The sequence below is a fragment of the Podarcis muralis genome, chromosome 9 (assembly GCF_964188315.1).
Source record: "Podarcis muralis chromosome 9, rPodMur119.hap1.1, whole genome shotgun sequence".
Lineage (NCBI taxonomy): Eukaryota > Metazoa > Chordata > Lepidosauria > Squamata > Lacertidae > Podarcis > Podarcis muralis.
In genome coordinates this window covers 9,847,571-9,869,716 of record NC_135663.1, presented here as the reverse complement: position 1 = coordinate 9,869,716, position 22,146 = coordinate 9,847,571, and the positions used below count along the sequence as shown (strand labels likewise).

Here is a 22,146-nt window from a genome sequence, read left to right as displayed (position 1 = left end):
TGTGTGTTCTAGGTCTTGCTTCCTTGTTCTAGGTCTTGTGTGTTCTAGGTCTTGCTTCTTGGTGAAATTGGCTGTGCTCTGTTCTTGGGGCACCCTGCAGTGCCTCCTAATGCATTTTGGAATGGTTTTCTGCACAGAAAGCAGGATCTGCAGAAGTGAGGGAGTTTCTGTGTGGAAGAGTTCATGCTGGATGAGAGAGTAAGCAACCTTGCTTGGAAAAAGGAGATGGAGGTACCACAGCCCCTTCTTCCTCCTGCTAGAGGGAGAGGACCTCTCTATTTTTGAAGAGGGTCCAGGACTCTCTTACTGATGTGGAAGTGTCTGGGTTGAGGCCCTGTCCCATGGGAATGAGATACATTTCAACTACGGAAAGAGGGAACAGTTCGGTCAAGCGCCAGTTTGAATATTTCCCTACCCTTGTCCAATTTGATTGAGTTGAATTCTGAGTTTTGATCCATCCAAGTTGCTCCATCCTTTTCCTTCCCAGATTTCCTGTGGGTCTAATAACTCTTTTGCAAATGCCTTGACATGACCAGGTAGCATTTTGAGAAAGTCTCGGCATGGTCAGCGTTCCACACCAGCTGCCAAAAGGTGACATCGGCCCTGCATATTTTGTTTACTACTACTACTATCTTATTTTTGTGTGCCCTGCCCATCTGACTGGGTTGGCCCAGCCACTCTGGGCTGCTTCCAACAAAAATACAAAGACACAGCAGACCATCGCACATTAAAACTTCCCGATACAGGGCTGCCTTCAGATGTCTTTGGAAGATTATATAGTTATTTATCTCTTTGACATCTGGCAGGAGGGCGTTCCACAGGGGGGAGGGCACCACTAACAATACACTACTTGTATTGTTTCAAAAAGCAATACAAGTCTAATTTTACAGAACTTGAATCGAAATAGGGAGCTGTGAGAGAGTAGACAACAGTTAAATATCCATTTCATTTATGAATCGCTTCCTATAAAACAGTGTTCCCCAACCTTGGGCCTCCGGCTGTTTTTGGACTACAATTCCCATCATCCTTGACCACAGGTCTTGCTAGCGAGGGATGATGGGAGTTGTAGTCCAAAAACAGCTGGAGGCCCAAGGTTGGGGAACACTGCTATAAAACATTCTAAAGTGTATATACTGAAAACTGTTTTTCAATTCCATTATAGGTACAGACTGAGATAAAAAAAATCTCTACTAACAAGGCTTGTTAGAAATGGAAGGTTTTCAATAGGCACAGAAAAAAGCATCGCTTCCTACATCATATAGAAAGGGCCTCCTGGTGAGATGTCATCAGCAGGAGTGATTGGCCAGGTATATAAGGGGCAAGACAATCTTTTAGGTATTCTGGTCCTGAGCTGTGTATGGCTCCGTACATTAGTACCAGCATCCTGAACAGAATAGGCATAAAAAGAGTTTGGAGATAGCTCAGGATCCAGGATTCCATGTCAGACAGAATTCCTCCTCAAGTTCATGTCTTCTGCTCCCCCTTGCTTACTCACATGTATGAATCAGAAAACAGAGGTCAGCAGCTGCGGTGCAGAAGGCGAGAACTTTTAGCTGAAGTTTTGTTGCTGCTCCTGCTTGTTGGTGGAAGGGACACTTTGCCCTCTTGGTTTGCACGGGAAAGGAGCAAATATAGCTTGGTCTTTGACCCTTTTGTTCTGTTCAAAATATGACCCCTGGTGCAAAATAATAATAATTCTATCTGTCTATCTATCTGTCTATCTATCTATGTATCTAAAGTTGGTGACCAAGGCAAAATGCAGATGTAAATAATGGACATGGGGACCCTTGAATTTTAGGTGGACTGCTGAGCGAGTTGTCAGTTACATCAGCACCTGGCTAGAAAGAACTAATTGGATTTGTCTTGAGTCAGAAGATATTGGCAAAGTTTTCAGTTCTTTAGCTTGGATGCATGCAATTAATACAGTATTGTGCTTTGATTCACCAGGTGGGTTTACAAAACAACTACCTCTCCTCTCACTAAAAGGTTTTTTTATGATCCCTGTCTCCCCCCACCTCCCCCCCACCTTCAGTTAGAATGGATCTTGATCCTATTCTGTGTTTTAAAAACAGAAACAGAATAGGTTTGCTATGCTTTGTCTTGTTTGTCTCACGATGGGAAACTTTTGTGGCAACAGGAAACCAGGGAGAAAATTGTATTTAAAAGCTGTTGTTGTTGTTGTTTTAAATAAGAGTTCTTTAGACTATTGTTGCAACTCCTGATTTGCTCAACCCACTCTTAGTTTAGGAACTGAATCTTGATTGAGTTTTCATAGCTGTTATTTTAATTATTTTCTCCTCCGTTACATTATTTTTTAAAAAGAAACTAATTAAAATTATATCCACATATTGTACTAATTCAGTAATCCAAAAAACGTCCACGTGTTGCAGTAACACAGCAGTCCAAATTAACCTAAAAGTACACAAACCAGCCATAATGAATGCGCAGTGTCCTGAAACTAAATAATACCAAGTATAATCCAAGGAAAAAAGGAAAAGGAAAACACAGAAGCAGAATGCAACAACACCTCCTGAAAATGCTTAATTAACCTTCAAACAACAACAGCGAAGCCATGTATATCAAAATAAGAACCATAACTATGAAAATATATCGGTGAAAGAAGAAAGTTGAACCCAAATAAAATCCTTAAAAGCAAAGGATGGTATCACTATGCCGATCTTGTAGTTTTATCTGTTTTGGAAGCAGTTTAGGTTGAAAGGCGGGACATATAATTGTCCTAGGCTCGTGGCTTTTGTTCATTAGAACATGTTATAGTCATGCAATGTAGGGAGAAAAGACATGGGACAAAGGCTTTGCTGAGTTTTCCAGTAAATCTAAAGAATGGCACAAGGTGTGATAAGCTCAGGCTGTGACAGCCTAAGGAGACTGCAGAAGTAACTTCCAGTGACTTGTTTCCAGATAAAACATATATCAAGACCCAGATAGATGCCCAAAGAGTCGGAACCAGGGATTCCCAGAACTTTAACATGCACACTTGCTTTCTGAGTTAAAATACGGGAGGTACATTTTACCCTTGCAGCCCAAAGGAGTAAGAAGATGAGAGCAACTCACTTTTGAGCAGGGTTGGGGAATCTATGACCCTCCAGAAGTTGCAGAATTACACCTCCCATCATCCATGATTGTTGGCTGTGCTGGCTGGGTTTGATAGGAGCTGGAGTCCACCAGCAATGTCTGGAGGGCTACAGGTTCCTGTATGCATTTGACAGCTTTAAACATAATCAGTCAATGAAATCGCCTAAAATTTCAGTTGACTCCTCAACTTGGAAATAATAATAATAATAATAATAATAATAATAATAATAATAATAATAATGGTAGTGCTGCAAGATTCGGCATGCAGTTGTTCCTTTGGGTCTGGTATGAAAAAGAACATCTTAACAGTGGTCTTTCCCCCCTCTAATTTTGAACAGTAGTTTTCATCAAATCTTTCATCAAATCTTAAAGAAGTGGCACTTGCTGAGTGTTAGGTGATGTGGAAATGCCTTTAAACATAGTTGCTTGGATGGTTGATGGTTAGTTGCAGTTGGAGATGCCTGAGCAAAATGTTAAAACAGCAAGACATTACAGAGCAGCAGGTGTTAATGGTTCTAGCCTAGGGATGGTATGTTCTAGGTATGGCATGGTATAGCAGGTGTAACCTACATGTGGCCAAAACCAATGTTCTTTTTAGCTACACCGTGTCTTACCTGTGGATGGGTTGATTGCTTTGTGCCTTTCTGCTCCTTCCCTTTTCCTCACTGTGTTTGATACTTGACTAAATGGACCAGAGTACACAGCTTCCCATGCAAAAGAAGAGCTGGGCTATTTTGTTAAATATTCCCTTTTACGCTGGTAATGAGTGTTGCCTCGCAAGCCAATGAAAGTTCCAGCTTTGTACAAACCGGGGGGTGGGGTGGGGGAGTTGGCAGTGGGAAGCCACTTCCTCTTCACGAGGTGCCCCCCAAATAGTTTTGGCTGGAACTGGTTCTCTGCCTATAAAGAAAAAGACTTTAAAGGACCTCGGCTGATCAGAGTACTAAAGGTCCCTGGGCATGCACCATAGAGCAAATTGGTGCTGAGCCTGGAAGCTCTCTCCTGTTTTTTTGGACGAAGAGCTGTTTGGGTCTGCTGTGAACACAGAGCTTAGAGGAGTGGGGGAAGAAGACGCACGTCCTCTTGAACTTTAGCCCCAGCTTGAAAGTTACTTTTTTTTTAGAAGTAAGTTGTAAGAAAAGAGAGACTTGAGAAGTAGGTACCTGGCAAATAATAATAATAATAATAAAAAGAGCCGACAGCCCGCACTCAGAGCTGAGATGTCAGATGGAGCAGGCGACGAGGAGAAGCAACCAAATGGATGTGGAGAGAAGGGAAGGGAGAGGAACCGCACCTCCCTGATCATCCTGCAGTCCGTTAACCGCAGTATTTTCACCTCTGCAGTCTCCCCCGCCGCCGAACGCATCCGCTTCATTTTGGGCGAAGACGATGACAGCCCCGCGCCACCCCAGCTCTTCACGGAACTGGACGAACTCCTGGCTGTCGATGGGCAGGAGATGGAATGGAAGGAGACCGCAAGGTGAGTTGGCATCACTTTGTCTTTTCTGGGGGAAGGAAGAAGTTGTGGCAAGCCATGTGTTAATTTTGGGGAGCACCTTCTTCTGGAAGTTTGGGGGGTTCCACAAGTATCATTAGGACTGTAGCTCAGTGGTGGGACCTAAACTGGATAGCTCTGTTGGCAGAGCATGGGACTCTTAATCTCAGGGTTATGGGTTTGATCCCCACATTGGGACTCTGTCCCTGCCAACTCTATGATTCTATTATCTGAGGTTCAGTTTGCAGCATCTCCAGGTACAACTGGGAGAGAGACCCCTGCCTGAGTCCTGGAGGACCTCTGCTAGCCAGTGTAGGCAATGTGTGGACCAATGCTCCGACTCAGTAGAAATCAGCTTTCTCTGTCCCTTTCCTCCTAATTATTCTCTGGTGGTTCTGGAAAGCTTTTCCAATAAAAAGGAACCAGAGGAATTTCCCAAGCATTTGCTGGTGAATAGAACTACTATGTTATCCTTAATTATGGGGAAGGGTCGTAGCTCAGTGGCAGAGTGTCTGCCCTGCAAAGAAAAGGTTGCAGGCACCTCCAGGTGGGGTTGGGATAGATATCTGCATGAAATCCTGAATTGTCACCCCCAGTCAGTGTATGTAAGCCTGAGCTAGATAGACCCAATGGTCTAAGCAGCTTCCTAACGTTCCTATCCTTTATTCAGAAGATTAGCACACAAACAACACATACACAGTGATCTTTGCACGGCACTTGTCAGAAAGGTGATTGAGTTATAACATGATTAATTCATTAATTCATATTAAAACCATCTGTGCTTAAAAAACAAATGTCAAATATAGTTCCTCTATCTGTCTATCTATCTGTCTATCTATCTATCTATCTATCTATCTATCTATCTATCTATCTATCTATCATCTATCTATCTATCATCTATCTATCTATCTATCTATCTATCTATCTATCTATCTATCTATCATCTATCTATCTATCTATCTATCTATCTATCTATCTATCTATCATCTATCTATCATCATCTATCTATCTATCATCTATCTATCTATATCTATCTATCTATCTATCTATCTATCTATCTATCTATCTATCTATCTATCATCTATCTATCATCATCTATCTATCTATCATCTATCTATCTATATCTATCTATCTATCTATCTATCTATCTATCTATCTATCTATCATCTATCTATCAATCTTTCATCTATCTATCTATCTATCTATCTATCTATCTATCTATCATCTATCTATCTATCTATCTATCTATCTAGTGTAGTGGTTATTATAAAGGATCTCAGCCAGGAACTCTCACCTCAACCATTAACTTGCAAGATTGTTTTTAGGCAAGGTGCTATTTCTCAGCCTCAGTTTCCCCTGTGCAGTATGGGGACAGTAGCACCGTCCTACCTCACAGGTTGTTTTTAGGGTTGAGGTAGCTGAAGTGATACAAAATGAAGAGTGGTTGTTGTTGTTATATCCCTTGGCTTGAATAATTTCCGACTGAAATCATTTAAAAGTAACAGAATAAAGCACCCAAAATGCGGTCATTCAAACATTTAGATATTTTCATTTTGGGATTAGCATGAATTAAACACTTTGAGGTTGGGTTTTAATTTGCATGCACACCGTGCTTAGTTTCTTATTAGACTCATGAAAAACATTTTTGGTCACTTACGAGAAATGCGTGCAGATAAATTGTGCTGGAGTGATGACACAATTCAACAATAATTAATCAAGTCACCGTCGTGTAATCAACCTAGCCGTAATTCCAGTGGAGCTTGCTTGAGCGAGACTCTGCTGTGACATTACAATAACCGACCCCTTCCCCCAAATCTAGACTTCTGTTTTTCTGTTTGAGTGCTGAGTCATTGTTTTCCAGGGCCCTCCACCTCTCCCCCTACACTTTTAAATATTAGCTCTTCGGTTTTCTCTTGTTATCAGAGCCCGGCTAATCTTTCCCCCCACCGTCTGTCTTAAGAGCTTCTTACTGTGTTTGGATATATTAATCCCTACCTGTGAATATCACCTTGTTCTCCCTAACTCTGGGATTCCTACTTCTCAAGGGAAGCTCCATGCATGAGGATTACCGAGTGGGACACTGGTCTTACACACCAATCCTAACCCGAAATCTAACCCTCTGACAACAAACGCATGCCATGGGGCTGTCGCAAAATGTGTGTGCCTTTTTCTACACCAGTATACACTTTTCTAGGAAAACTGATTCAGACAGGTTTCCCAGATGAGTGTACACTGGATGATTAATGTATGTGGACAGGAGGCGGGCAGGTGTGGAGGATTCCCTGGTCCTGAATGGGGTAACTGTGCCCCTGAAGGACCAGGTGCACAGCCTGGGAGTCATTTTGGACTCACAGCTGTCCATGGAGGCACAGGTCAAATCTGTGTCCAGGGCAGCTGTTTACCAGCTCCATCTGGTACGCAGGCTGAGACCCTATCTGCCTGCGGACTGCCTCGCCAGAGTGGTGCATGCTCTGGTTATCTCCCGCTTGGATTACTGCAATGCGCTCTACGTGGGGCTACCTTTGAAGGTGACCCGGAAACTACAACTAATCCAGAACGCGGCAGCTAGACTGGTGACTGGGAGCGGCCGCAGAGACCACATAACACCGGTCTTGAAAGACCTACATTGGCTCCCAGTACGTTTCCGAGCACAATTCAGTCTTGGTGCTGACCTTTAAAGCCCTAAACGGCCTTGGTCCAGTATATCTGAAGGAGCGTCTCCACCCCCATCGTTCTACCCGGACACTGAGGTCCAGCACCGAGGGCCTTCTGGCGGTTCCCTTACTGCGAGAAGCCAAGTTACAGGGAACCAGGCAGAGGGCCTTCTCGGTAGTGGTGCCTTCCCTGTGGAACACCCTCCCACCAGATGTCAAAGAGAACAACAACTACCAGTCTTTTAGAAGACATCTGAAGGCAGCCCTGTTTCGGGAAGCTTTTAATGTTTGATGTATTATAGTATTTTAATATTCTTTTGGAAGCCGCACAGAGTATTATTATTATTATTGTTATTGTTGTTATTATTATTATCATGTGGCCATACTTTCCATGCAGGGAAATGTTGATGTTGCATGATGTGATCATAAAACGAGGAGCTCATACTTTTGTTTCTGTTAGGTTAAGAGCAGGCATAGGCAAACTCAGCCCTCCAGATGTTTTCGGACTACAACTCCCATCATCCCTGACCACTGGTCCTGTTAGCTAGGGATGATGGGAGTTGTAGTCCCAAAACATCTGGAGGGCCGAGTTTGTCTATGCCTGGTTTAGAGGCACTTTGCTCTGAAGAAGAAGAAGAGTTTGGATTTGATATCCCGCTTTATCACTACCCTAAGGAGTCTCAAAGTGGCTAACAATCTCCTTTCCCTTGCTCCCCCATAACAATCACTCTGTGAGGTGAGTGGAGCTGAGAGACTTCACAGAAGTGTGACTAGCCCAAGATCATCCAGCAGCTGCATGTGGAGGAGCGGAGACGCGAACCCGGTTCCCCAGATTACGGGACTACCGCTCTTAACCACTACACCACACTGGCTCTCTCTGGGTTGCTTTGCATTAGATAATCTGCTTCCCCCCCCCCAAAAAAATGCACTTGTCCTACACATCTCTAGCTTTCCCAAAAGACTAGGCAGTTTTGCACGTTGCATAAAAATGGCCTTTTAAATGTGTTTGTTGTAGGGGAGTTATTGGTTGGTTTTTGTTTTTATTGTGTATTTTGTATTCTCATTTTGTGTTTTTCTGTTATGAACTGCCCTGGGATCTTTGGATGAAGGGCACTATGCAAATTTAAATAACAACAGCAATGAGGTTAATAAAAAAATGAAAGAGAAAACTTATAAATTCCTCACAGCTGATTCAGAGATGACAGAGGGGAGACCCTTAGATTAATTAAATCACTGTGTTTATTATCAAAAACTTCATATAGATGCTGTTTTTCGGTAAATAATCTTTTAAAATAAATTTAAAGAGAAAATACCAGTATTGAAACACCTTTTTTAAAAAAGCATATATAAAAGGGCAGCTTTTGAAAAAAACAACAAAATATTGTTAAGTACAGAAAAAGCAAAGGGTACTCATAAAGGGCATGTTGTATACAGTTCCTTTAAAGAAGAATGAAGCATCATACATTGGATTCACATATTGGTATACGGAAAAGTGGGGAGGAGAGAGGAGACAGGGAGATGCAAGATTCATACAGGTGACTTTTCAGATATTGAATAAATATTCAGATATTGAATGAATATTCAGATACATCTGAATAAATGAAGCTACCACTGATTCCTTATTCCACACTCAGAAGCACACCAATTAAAAAATTGGTCCTGTCTTGTTTATCTACCAATTTTAAAACTGAGTGAATGCCTCTCTTCCAAGTTCCCACACACAATTGTGATTGGTCTTGCGATGCAAAATTTCGTTATGAACTTTCCAGAAGAAATAAAGTGAATTCAGGTTGCCCAAGGCCACCCCCCAGGGTATCCAAAGCTAAACAGATCTGGATTTTGTACCCTCCCCAAAATGGATACTTTTAAGAGAAAATGTTTTAGGGAGAACATTTCCTTTTTATTATTATTATTAACATCCTAATCTAGCCATCTAACAACAGTACCTCAGGTTACAGACGCTTCAGATTACAGACTCCGCTAACCCAGAAATAGTACCTCAGGTTAAGAACTTTATCTCAGGATGAGAACAGAAATCGCGTGGCGGCAGCGGGAGGCCCCATTAGCTAAAATGGTACCTCAGGTTAAGAGCAGTTTCAGGTTAAGAACGGACCTCCAGAATGAATTAAGTTCTTAACCCGAGATACCACTGTATTACGTGAAACAAACAGAATTAGGAATTCATAATATACTACAACTTTTAAAACGATACTGAAACTACCGTATTTTTCTCCCCATAGGGCGCACCGGCCCATAGGGCACAGCTAGTTTTTTGGGGGGGAAATGAAGAATTTTTTTTTATTTCCACCCCCAGGCACGGGGCTGGGGCGGGGGAAGCCCGATAATTACCGTATTTTTTGCTCTATAAGACTCACTTTTTCCCTCCTAAAAAGTAAGGGGAAATGTGTGTGCATCTTATGGAGCGAATGCAGGCTGCGCAGCTATCCCAGAAGCCAGAACAGCAAGAGGGATTGCTGCTTTCACTGTGCAGCGATCCCTCTTGCTGTTCTGGCTTCTGAGATTCAGAATATTTTTTTTCTTGTTTTCCTCCTCCAAAAACTAGGTGCGTCTTGTGGTCTGGTGAGTCTTATAGAGCGAAAAATACGGTATATGGTGTGAGCTGAACTGTTATGAATTTGAAACAAGCTACATGAGATGTAATTTGGAAACAACAAAGTTTGCAAGACTGAAGATTTTGTGAACAAGAGTTAGGTTGGCCAAAGACTAACAATGGCACGCCTGATAGTTTGCACTTTGAGAGGGCTCCTGTTTGAGAATGATTTCCAAATGTTTCTGTATAGCTGCTGAAAAAGTTTCAGTAGCCAGAGGAGTAAAAAGCTTTTGGCTTATGATAAAAGAAACATCTTGTATTCTTACTACAATCCACTGCCACAAAATGTACTGATGGTCACCAACTTGGATGGCTTGAGAATAAAGGTAAAGGTACCCTTGCCCGTACGGACCAGTCGTGTCCGACTCTAGGGTTGTGCGTTCATCTCACTTAAGAGGCCGGGGGCCAGCGCTGTCCGAAGACACTTCCGGGTCACGTGGCCAGCGTGACGAAGCTGCTCTGGCGAGCCAGAGAAACGCCGTTTACCTTCCCGCCAGTAAGCGGTCCCTATTTATCTACTTGCACTTAGGGGTGCTTTCGAACTGCTAGGTGGGCAGGAGCTGGGACTGAGAGACGGGAGCTCACCCCGCTGCGGGGATTCGAACCGCCGACCATACGATCGGCAAGTCCTAGGCACTGAGGTTTTACCCACAGCGCCACCCGCGTCCCTGGCTTTAGAATAGGATTAGACAAATTTATGGAAGATGGAGGCTCCAAGTGACTGCTATCTTACACCTCCAACAATGCAATCATAAGGGCAATTGCCATTATGTCCTTCTTTCAGGAATCTGGTTGGCAACTTTGAAAATGGGATGCTGAACTAGGTGACCTCTGACTTGCTCTAGCAGGGCTCTAGCCGTTGCTACGTTACACAGAGAAATTGTATTTTACCTCCGTAAAGGGGTGAGCACTATATTTCTGTGTGACAGAAGTACAGTGATACCTCTGGTTATGAACTTAATTCGTTCCGGAGGTCCGTTCTTAACCTGAAACTGTTCTTAACTTGAGGTACCACTTTAGCTAATGGGGCCTCCCACTGCCGCCGTGCCGTTGTCATGCGATTTCTGTTCTCATCCTGAAGCAAAGTTCTTAACCTGAGGTACAGTGGTACCTCGGGTTACAGACGCTTCAGGTTACATAAGCTTCAGGTTACAGACTCCGCTAACCCAGAAATAGTACCTCGGGTTAAGAACTTTGCTTCAGGATGAGAACAGAAATTGTGTGGCGGTGGCGCAGCGGCAGTGGGATGCCTTATTAGCTAAAGTGGTACCTCAGCTTACGAACAGTTTCAGGTTAAGAATGAACCTCCAGAATGAAATAAGTTCTTAACCCGAGGTACCACTGTACTATTTCTGGGTTAGTGGAGTCTGTAACCCAAGGTACCACTGTACAGAAAAGGTGCTAGATGTAAACCTGTGTTTGTGACACACCTGCGATTTTTACAGAAATGTTTGGATCAGAGATTTATGTTTTTAAAATCAACTGTCATGGTCTGCCCCTGTTTCTGAGACCAAGATTAGGCTTGAGTTTTAAGGCTTTAAATTAATTCTACAGGCATCTTCCAAGTAAAACACATTTTTCTCCACCATCTGTGGCACAAGGCAAGTTTTGAGCCCTGTATTGTCTGCCTTGAAGCCCATAAAATTCCCCAGGGAGCTGGTTTGTGTACTGTAAACCAAACTTTGGTTTGGTGAGGCTGTGTGAACATGCAGGTTCTCAGAGAGATTCCTCTCCAGTCCTTTTTGCTACACTGCACCATGGTTTGACTTAACACACTGGTCTTGTGGTTAAGGCCTCTCCAGAATAACTGTGAGTTTGTTCTGCTAAGGTTTGTTCTTGTCTACAGCTCATGGTCATTAAAGTATGATCTTAACAAATGACTTCTGGTTTGGACAACATGCTAAATTAAATGAAAAAGAAGATTGCCAACAAAAAGAACCGAAATGAACGTTTCCTTATTTTTCTGCTGTGAAAAATGATTGACTGGGAAAATTTGTCCGGACAAACCGTGGTGGGGTGGGGGGTGGGGAAGCAAAGTCTTGTCTTTATCTTCTTTTAGTTGTAGATCAGGACAAAGGGCAAATGCCGTCTGGTGTAGAAACATTTTTCCACACCTAAGGGCTGTTTCATAAGCACAGGCGAGGGTTGTAAACTCCTGACCTGTAGGGTAGCTTCTTTAGCTTTTAATAGCTGTGTGTGGGAGAGAGGCCCAGCAGGTGCATAATTAAATCTCCACCACCGTAATGATGGCAGGTTGAGCAGCTGCAGGATTTCGCATTAAATCAACACTGTTTTGAAGGGAGATCATGCAGGAACTGGAAAGAGCGGGTTGCACGGGGCCCCCTTGAGACATTGCGTCAAACCACAATTAGATAAACTATACCGTATTTTTCGCTCTATAAGACGCACCAGACAACAAGACGCACCTAGTTTTTGAAGGAGGAAAACAAGGAAAAAAGAATTCTGAATCTCAGAAGCCAGAACAGCAAGAGGGATCGCTGCGCAGTGAAAGCAGCAATCCCTCTTGCTGTTCTGGCTTCTGGGATAGCTGCGCAGCCTGCATTCGCTCCATAAGACATACACACATTTCCCCTTACTTTTTAGGAGGGAAAAAGTGAGTCTTATAGAGCAAAAAATATGGTACTTTGTCTTGAAGATCTGAATAGACAAACCATGATTTGCAGTTGGCTGGCAAACCATAATAAAAAAATTCTGTTTATTATTTATCAGGCCTTATTTTATTTCCCCTCCATAATATACTGGTAGTCAAATCACCAAAAAAATACAAAACAAAAAGCCCGTACAGTGGTACCTCAGGTTACATATGCTTCAGGTTACATACGCTTCAGGTTACATACTCTGCTAACCCAGAAATAGTACCTCGGGTTAAGAACTTTGCTTCAGGATGAGAACAGAAATCATGCTCTGGTTGCGCGGCAGCAGCAGGAGGCCCCATTATCTAAAGTGGTGCTTCAGGTTAAGAACAGTTTCAGGTTAAGAACAGACCTCCGGAACGAATTAAGTACTTAACTTGAGGTACCACTGTAAATGACATAGCTAACATGAATTCCTTCATACTTTAAAAAAAGAATTGTTTCTTTAAATTATTGATCTAAATTATGGAAAAACTATACTGTGCATTCAAAAATATTGTGTTACTTTTACAATAATCAACAAAAATAACAAAATTTCCTCCCTTTGAAGCCCTAGTTGCTGGTTTATGCTCACAGTGGTTTTGTTTGTTGTCTGAATGTGTGTTACTGCCATTGCTCTACTTCTGGGGGCTGTTACGGATTGGAGTGCTGAACAGATGGGAAAGGGAAGCAGACAAACAACTAAACCTTGGCTTGACACATACATTTGGAAGCTCAAACCATCAGCCGCTTTCTCAAAGTATGCTTACTTGCAAACCTTGGTTTGGTGTGATGTCTCAGTTGGGGCAATGACCTGGTTTGCATGAACGGCAAGCCAAATCATGGCTAATCAGGACTGTGAAAAAGTGACCCCTGCTGTAGAGGATCTCACAGCTGCTTTGCTTCCAGTCTATTTACTAATGCAGTGAACTTAGCCAACTTAACCAAACTGGGACTTGTGGCTTAAGCTCTCAGTAACCATGAGATGTCAAGATCTGCTAGAGCCAAAATCGCAAGCTGAGATCCTAGATGACTGTAGTTGGTTTAAAATAATGGTTCCCAAAGTAGGCAGTGGAATTAGGTTGGGGGGCACTAAGGAGCTAGGGGGCGGTGGTGGTGGGGTGGCTGGAGATGTAAACAGACTTTGAAAAGCTGGTATCACTGGATCATTTTTGTTGAATTCATTACACCAAATAGCTTTGAATTGGGTTTTGAATTAATGTGCAATTAATTCTTATTGTTTTGAATTTTATTGTGTTATCCTCTTCCTTAGTGGGTCATGCAAACTGTTATTCTGAATAATTCTTTTTATAAGGGTAGGGGGCATTGAGGATGGAGTGGGTGGTGGCCCAAAAATGTTTGGGGACCACTGATTTAAACGATAAACATCTCTGGTATGGAGGTGAAATTGAACTGAGTGGTTTCTTTTTTGAATGTATAAAGACCACTGTTCATTTGAGACCGAAGAAGCAGTCACGAAAAGCACAGCTGGAATCGGAAAAGATGCTCCCCGGAATCCATTTGGGCTCCACAGTTGCAGAGATATTTGTGGCTCATGCGTAGCTGTCAAGGTTGCTTCAAGATCCTAGCTCACAGAGGATCACGCTAGCCAACGGTCATTAAGTAAAAGTCTTTATTGAGTTACAGTTTCCATTCTCAAGCTGCTGCGTGCAACCCTACGTCTAGTAGCTAGATCGGCGAAGCTCCGTCTGAATCTCCGCCCCTCGTACACCAACTTAATATCCTAGCCCTGCTCCACCTTTTCCGCCTGACTGTTCTTCTCTGGGTCCCTCTGCCCCCCTGGGTCTCTTCCTTCCGGGATTCTTCGGACGCTGACCCCCCGGACTCTCCTGTCTCCTTGCGCCGGGCTTTAGGACCCGGCTCTCTTTCCGGGCTGCCTACTGCGCCTCCTTCCTGTGCATTTGAACTTGGCGCGCGCGCCCAACCTTCCACCTTCCGTCTAACCGTTTCTTCGCTCCCAGATGGAGGTGTGGCCACCCCTGACTCGTGCCCTCCCTCCTGCTGTGAGCTGCCAGCGCTTGCCCCCTGGCTCCTTTCCTCTTCCCTGTTCTCTGGCGGTGACGCTGGACCCGATCTCCAACTGCTCTCCTCTGATTCCCCTCTGGCTCTATCTCCCTGGGGTGCCCCCCTAAACTCCCCCCTTGCCTTGGCCACTGGTGCTCCTTTCTGTGAATCCTCCGACTCACTGGAGAGACTCGGAGATCTCGGGTCGTCGTCATCGCTCATCCTTTCTTCTGCCTCCTCCCCTTCGCTCTCTGTTTCCTTCCTTGCCCTTGCCTCTGCTCCTGAACCCCTGACATCCATCCCCCCCTCGAAGCCCCCCACTCCCCCTTCCCCTCCTTCCGGTGCTGGAGCTGGGTGCTGCTGCGTCAAGGAGACGAATGTCGGGTACCGTTCGGTTCCCGTAGCGGGCCTCCCTCCGAAGTCTTCCGGTTCTTCCTCCCTTCTCTCGTCGACGACGGTCACCTCTGCTTCCATCTCTGTGCCGCCGTGCTCGAAACCTGGATCGTCCCCGAAAATGTCCATGTCCGTCTCTCCCTCGCTTCCTCCAGGCGGCGTTGCTCGGCCTGGACCTTCTTGCCACTTCCTGCGCCACTGTTCCTCTGGTTTGTCGTCCCACCAATACGAGGGTTCTGAGGCAGATCCCGAGGGCGACCCCTCCGGGGAACGGACGTCTCGTATCGGGTCCTCGTCCGAGTCGAACCCCCGGAACGTGCTGCCCGAAAGCGTGGGTGTGAAAAGCCAGTCGTCGAAAAAGTCTGCTGGCATCGGTCTATGTGGGAAGAGGGCATGAAACTCGTCTTTGAGCAGAGGTTCGTCCAAGGCGTAGTCCGGCACCCAACTGTTCGCACTGGCCGGGGTGCCCTCCCTGGCGAGAAAGTATTCTACCCCTTCTTCCCCCCATCTGGAATCCAAAATCTCTGTGACTTCGTTGATGCGCTCCTTCTGTGCCACTCCTGCGTGCCCTGTTCTGTCTCTGGCCGGACTCTGCGCCGTTCCGGGTTCCTGAAACCTGTGCGGTGCCTTGTAGGGAGTGAGCACCGATCTGTGGAATACCGGATGCATTCTGGAACCCTCCGGAAGCGCCAGCCTGAAGGCCACCGGGTTGACCTGCTCTTCGACTTGATAGGGCCCCAGTTGCTTATGCCCTAGTTTCTTCTTGGCCAACGACCTGGCCGGCACTGCGTGGGCTGCTAACCAGACCCAGTCCCCCACGTGTAGCTCTTCGCCAACCCTTCTGCGTTTGTCCGCTTGTACCTTGTATGCGTGCTTGGCCAGTTCCAGGTGGCGCCTCAGCTGATCGTGGACTTCCTGCAGTTCCGACGCGAACGCATCTGCCGTCTGCGGCTCCCCTTCCCCCAGCCTTTCCAGTCCCGGGAAGGTTCTGGGGTGTCTCCCGTTGTTGGCGAAGAACGGTGTGACCCCCGTGGACACGTGCTTCGTGTTGTTGTAAGCGAACTCGGCGAGCGGCAGGTAATCCACCCATGTCGCAGGCTGTTGATTTGCATAACACCTCAAGTACTGCTGCATGATGGCATTGACCCGCTCTGCTTGCCCGTTGGTTTGCGGGTGTCTCGCCGACGCCAGGTTGATCTTGACGTTCAGGAAGCCCATCAGCCGCTGCCAGAAATTTGAGATGAACTGCCGCCCCCGGTCGGACAGAATAGACCTTGGCAGACCGTGAACCTTGAACACGTGGTCTATGAACAGTTTGGCGGTTTGTTCCGCCGTGGCCACCTTCGCACACGGAATGAAATGTGCCATCTTGGAGAACAAGTCCACCACCACCAGCACTGCCGTCTTGCCCCTCGAGCTGGGCAGATCCGTGACAAAGTCCAGGGCCACCCTCTCCCAAGGTTCGGCCGGAGTTTGCAGCGGTTCCAACAGTCCGGCCGGCGGTCTAAGCACTGGCTTCGCCCTCTGGCAGGTGTCACACCTCGCCACGTAGTCCGCGACCTCCCTTCTCATTCCAGGCCACCAGAAATCCCTGGCTACTAGTTCCACCGTCTTCTCCTTGCCGAAGTGCCCTGCAGTGGGCGCGTCGTGCATCTGCTGCAGCACCTTGGCGCGAAGTTCGTCTCCCGGCACGTAGATGGCCCCTTTACGGATGAGCAATCCCTCTCTTAGCTGGAAACCGTCGGCCGCTGCTTTGCCCCTTTGCACCTCTGAGATCTTTGCTTGCGCGAAGGAGTCCCCCTGCAACGCTCGTCGCACCGCCTCCAGATCCACGGTTGCCGCGGCGCACGCCCACACTGTTGGTGCGAAGATGTGCATGGCGGCCGCTGGCGTTGCTTCCTCCAGATACTGTGGCTTGCGGGAGAGAGCGTCCGCCATGATGTTGGTGTCCCCCGGGACATACTCTATTCGGAAGTCGAAGTTCGCAAAGAACTCAGCCCAACGTATCTGCCTTTGGTTCAGGAACTGTGCCGTGCGCCAGTGCTCTAGGTTCTTGTGGTCCGTGCAAACCTGCACCGTGTGCTTGGCGCCGATCAGAAAGTGCCTCCACGCCTTGAACGCTGCATGAATGGCCAGCAACTCCCTGTCCCATATGGTGTAGTTCTGCTCGGACTTGCTGAGCTTCCTGGAGTAAAACGCTCCCGGTCGCCACACCCCCTGCGGGTCTTTCTGCAGCAGGACCGCCCCCACGGCTCTGTCCGAGGCGTCAGTCTCCACCCTCATCGGCTTGCTGGGGTTGACATGAAGCAGCTGCTCTTCCGACGCGAAGAGACGCTTGAGTGCCTGAAAGGACTGTTCCGCCTGCTCTGTCCAAATGAACTTCTGTTTCTTGGAGCTAAGCGTGTCAGTGATGGCCGCCGTCTGCATAGCGAAGCCCTTGATAAACTTGCGATAGAAGTTCGCAAAGCCGACAAACCGTTGGACCTCCTTCCGGTTGCGCGGGCTCTTCCAATCCAACACCGCTCGAACCTTGGCGCTGTCCATGGCGAGCCCCTTGTCAGACAGCTTGTAGCCCAGAAAATCCACCTCCGTCACGTCAAATTGGCACTTCTCCAGCTTGGCGTAGAGCCTATGGTGCTTCAGCCTGTTCAGTACTTCCTTGACGTGTTTGTCATGCTCCTGTTGCGACTCCGAAAAGATCAGGATGTCATCTAAGAAACAGACGCACGTCTTGTAGAGAAGTCCCGCCAACACGTGATGCATGAATGCTTGAAAAACGTGGGAGCCATTTTGCAATCCAAAAGGCATAACTCTATATTCGTAGGTCCCCAGTGGCGTGAACATGGCTGTTTTCCACTCGTCTCCCTCCCGCATGCGAATGAGGTTGTACGCACCTCGCAGATCCAATTTGGTGAACACTCTGCCCTTCCGCACCTTTGCGAGGAGGTCGTCAATTCGGGGCATGGGGAAGTCCGACGGCTTAGTCACACTGTTCAAGATCCTGTAATCCACTACGAGCCTCTTTTGGGGCGTATCCCGCTTCTTAACGAAGAACACCGGGCTGCCTCCCACCGCCTTGGACTCTCGGATGAAACCGCGCTCCAAATTATGATCTATGAACTCCTTGAGTTCTTGCAGCTCGTCCTCTGACATGGAATACAGTTTCCCCTTAGGCAGCGCCGCCCCTGGCAGCAGGTCAATCTTGCAGTCATATGGCCTGTGAGGGGGTAGCCTGTCTGCCTCCTTCTCGCAGAAAACTTCCAAAAATTCTGCGTACTTGTGGGGAATCGCTTGCAGCGTGCCTAGCAGTAGCTGTGACTCCTCTTCCTCTCCTTCCTGCCTGGGCACGATGCAGTGTTCAGCACAAAAGGAAGAGCCGAAGGTCAGCTGCCTCTGGTACCAAGCCAGCGTTGGGCTGTGTTTGTCCAGCCAACTCATGCCCAACACAATGGGCGTGTCCGACAATTGAGTGACGTTGAAGCTGATGACTTCTTGGTGATTCCCAAGTCGCATCACCATCGGTGGCGTCTGCTGCACCACTTGCCCTCCTAGCAGCTCCCTGCCATCCACCGTGACCACCTGCAGGGGCAGTGTGGCCGGCAGCAACTGTATAGCATGCTGGTTGACAAAGTCCTGCCCCATAAAGTCCGCATTGCTGCCTGAGTCAATGGTGATTGGCACGTCCATGGTGATGCCATTGGGCAGCTGGAGCGACGCGGTGAGCCTCACCACTGGTTTGGGCGGGAGGGGGTTCACGGGCTGTAAAATCTCTGGGGACTGCATCATTAATACGTCTGGCTGGGCCCCAGTGCCTCTTCCTCCAGCCAGACAGCGTCGTTTCCCTGCTGTGGTTCTCCTTGCTGCGTTGCTGCAGTCGCCATTGCTGAGGCTGCAGTGAGCTTGTGGAGCCTCTGGGGACACTCTTTCGCCATATGCCCTGGCTCCTCACAGACGTAACACTTCCTGTTCCCTCTAGGAGGCTTCGCTTTCACTGCTGCTGGTGCTAGGGCTCTGGTTGCTGACTGAGCCCTGGCACCTCCAACCTCCATCGGTTCAGCTCCTCCCCCTGGCGGAGGCGTGGATTGCGTACGTGCTGCTTCTCTGGGAAAGAAGGAGGAGCCCCTGGCTGGTTCGCGCCCTCCACGCCCTTCGTCCCTGCTCCACGGACGTCCTTCCAGCCGTACCCCCACTGCCAGCGCCCTCTGCACGACCTCCTGGGTGGTCCGGGGTCTCTCCCCCCTCGCAATCTCATCTTTTACAGAGCTGTTTAGTCCCTCCCAGAAAAGGTCTCTTACAGGGGTCGCATCTCTGTCCCATTCTAGGGCACTGGCCAAGGCGAAAAAGCGGGCATGGTACTGCCGTACGCTGGCCCTTCCCTGCTTCAGTCCATGAATCTGTTGCCGAGCAAGATCCACGTCAATGCTTGATAAAAAACACGCATCCATCGCTTTAATAAAGGCATTCGCATTTTGGAGCGCCGGATCGTTATCCCTCCATAAATTGCGCAGCCATGCTCTGGCATCCCCATGCAAATAAGACATGATGAACCCCACTTTCTCTTGCTCATCTCTAAAATCTTTACTCAGCAGTTGCAGTGCACACAGTACGTCTGCTTTAAAATTGGGATACTGTTGCAGGTTCCCATCGAAGTGAGAGACCAGACCGCCTGTGCGTCTCCCCAACCCAATCCCCTCTGGTTTGGGTGTCTGTTGCCCTTGCTTCGTAAGCCCTTCCAACCTGACCTGGAGATCCCTGTACGCGGCAGCTGCGTCCTCCTCTCTCTTCCTGGATGCGAGAGCCTCGGCATTCAGCTGTGACACTGCTTCTCTGAGTTCCGCTATCTGCTGTTCAGCCGTCATGTCGGCTGCCGTTCGTGAGCTCACTAGTAGGCACCTGCTTCTCTCCTCTCCTCGAGGCTGTAGATGCCCACAATACGAGAGACGGAGCTTACTGTCAAGGTTGCTTCAAGATCCTAGCTCACAGAGGATCACGCTAGCCAACGGTCATTAAGTAAAAGTCTTTATTGAGTTACAGTTTCCATTCTCAAGCTGCTGCGTGCAACCCTACGTCTAGTAGCTAGATCGGCGAAGCTCCGTCTGAATCTCCGCCCCTCGTACACCAACTTAATATCCTAGCCCTGCTCCACCTTTTCCGCCTGACTGTTCTTCTCTGGGTCCCTCTGCCCCCCTGGGTCTCTTCCTTCCGGGATTCTTCGGACGCTGACCCCCCGGACTCTCCTGTCTCCTTGCGCCGGGCTTTAGGACCCGGCTCTCTTTCCGGGCTGCCTACTGCGCCTCCTTCCTGTGCATTTGAACTTGGCGCGCGCGCCCAACCTTCCACCTTCCGTCTAACCGTTTCTTCGCTCCCAGATGGAGGTGTGGCCACCCCTGACTCGTGCCCTCCCTCCTGCTGTGAGCTGCCAGCGCTTGCCCCCTGGCTCCTTTCCTCTTCCCTGTTCTCTGGCGGTGACGCTGGACCCGATCTCCAACTGCTCTCCTCTGATTCCCCTCTGGCTCTATCTCCCTGGGGTGCCCCCCTAAACTCCCCCCTTGCCTTGGCCACTGGTGCTCCTTTCTGTGAATCCTCCGACTCACTGGAGAGACTCGGAGATCTCGGGTCGTCGTCATCGCTCATCCTTTCTTCTGCCTCCTCCCCTTCGCTCTCTGTTTCCTTCCTTGCCCTTGCCTCTGCTCCTGAACCCCTGACAGTAGCAAATAATAAACAGCGGGAGGCATAGAGACATGTTTCTAGTGGATACTCTGCCTTTCTGAAACTGCCTTTCCCTATATCATAGAATCATAGAATTGGAAGGGACCCTGAGGCCCATCTAGTCCATTCCCCGGAATGCTTATGTTTTGTGTGCAAATCAAACTGTATTGTATTTCTGCAGGGGTTGGTTTATAACCAATATTCAAAACCAACTTTAATCCAGTGGGAAGATGAGAGATAGTATTGTGTTGATGGATGGTTTTTCTGTTTCTTTGCCTTGGAGCTAACTGCTGCTCCTAACGCATACCCAGTTGTTTGTTTGTTTTAATTAAACAAATGCTAATTTATATCATTTTAAATTGATGTTATCCATATTTTATTTGGTATTTTAAAGTCTGTCAGGCCAAAAATTGGTATATAAATAAACCATAACATGCAACAAGAGGAGGGAAAGAACTTTGCAATACTTTTGAGACTAATGGATTTGTTGTGGCACGACTATCTTAATGAAATATCTGATGATGTAGATGCTTGTTCTTGAAAGCTCACAAAGCAGCACTTCTTTGTAAGTTCATCCTTACAAACTCTCTCTCAACTCTCTCTCTCTCTCGCAGGTGGATAAAGTTTGAGGAGAAAGTGGAACAGGGTGGAGAGAGGTGGAGCAAACCACACGTTGCCACGTTGTCCCTTCACAGCTTGTTTGAGTTGAGGACGTGTATAGAGAAAGGGTCGATCATGTTGGATCTGGAGGCCTCGTCGCTCCCTCAGGTAGTAGGTAGGTGCTTTCAAACGCAGTGCTCTGGACTGTTCTACATCGCAAGAACCGACCTGGTCCGTTGAATGGGATGTTGGATCTGGGCATGTGTTTCTTTTACGCTGCTTTTCAGCAAAACAGCAACAGCAAACAAGCTTCCTGGGGTGGGTTGCAGATCAATGAAACCAATATGGCCTCTACCGTCAGACTTACAATCTAAAAAGACGTAACACAAAAGGAAAATGGATTTTGAGGAAGGAGGAAACAAGCAAACTTGGGTACCAGTTCTTTTAGGTGCAAGTTAATTGCCTACCGGGATGGAAACAGTTCAAGGAGAGGATGACCCAAAAGTTGCTGGGGTCTCAGCTGTCTTGATAGTGTGCCAGTTCATCTCGTTCAGTATCTTGGATAGCCTACAAGATAGGAGTGGGGGATCTGTAGTCCCCTAGATGTTGTGGGACTCCTAACTCCCACTTTGTATACCTCTTGGTAGTTTCTCTGTTGTTGTTTAAGGATTAAAACCCATCAGTGTAGAGTAGCGGTTCTCAACTTGTGGGTCCCCAGATGTTGTTGGACTACAACTCCCATCATCCCTGAGCTCTGGCCTTGCTAGCTGGGGGTGATGGGAGTTGTAGTTCAACAACATCTGGGGACCCACAGGTTGAGAAAGGTTGGTGTAGAGGGTTGGGCAATATATCAATCCATTGTCCAAAACTGGTTTGAAGTCCATATCATGATACCAGTTTCATAATTTTTGACCTGGCAATATATCACATATG

At 47.2% G+C, this 22,146-nt stretch overlaps 1 protein-coding gene across 4 annotated transcripts in view; it reads left to right on the top strand.

Annotated features, from left to right (window-relative positions):
• Window positions 1-22,146, top strand: part of SLC4A4 (solute carrier family 4 member 4) — a 204,226-nt gene that overhangs the window by 104,272 nt on the left and 77,808 nt on the right. For all 4 annotated transcript variants that reach the window (XM_077933740.1, XM_077933741.1, XM_077933742.1 and 1 more), the window contains exons 4-5: window positions 4,438-4,573; window positions 21,228-21,388. In XM_077933740.1, coding sequence (XP_077789866.1) covers window positions 4,438-4,573; window positions 21,228-21,388 — 297 coding nt within the window. The remainder of the gene's footprint in view (window positions 1-4,437; window positions 4,574-21,227; window positions 21,389-22,146) is intronic.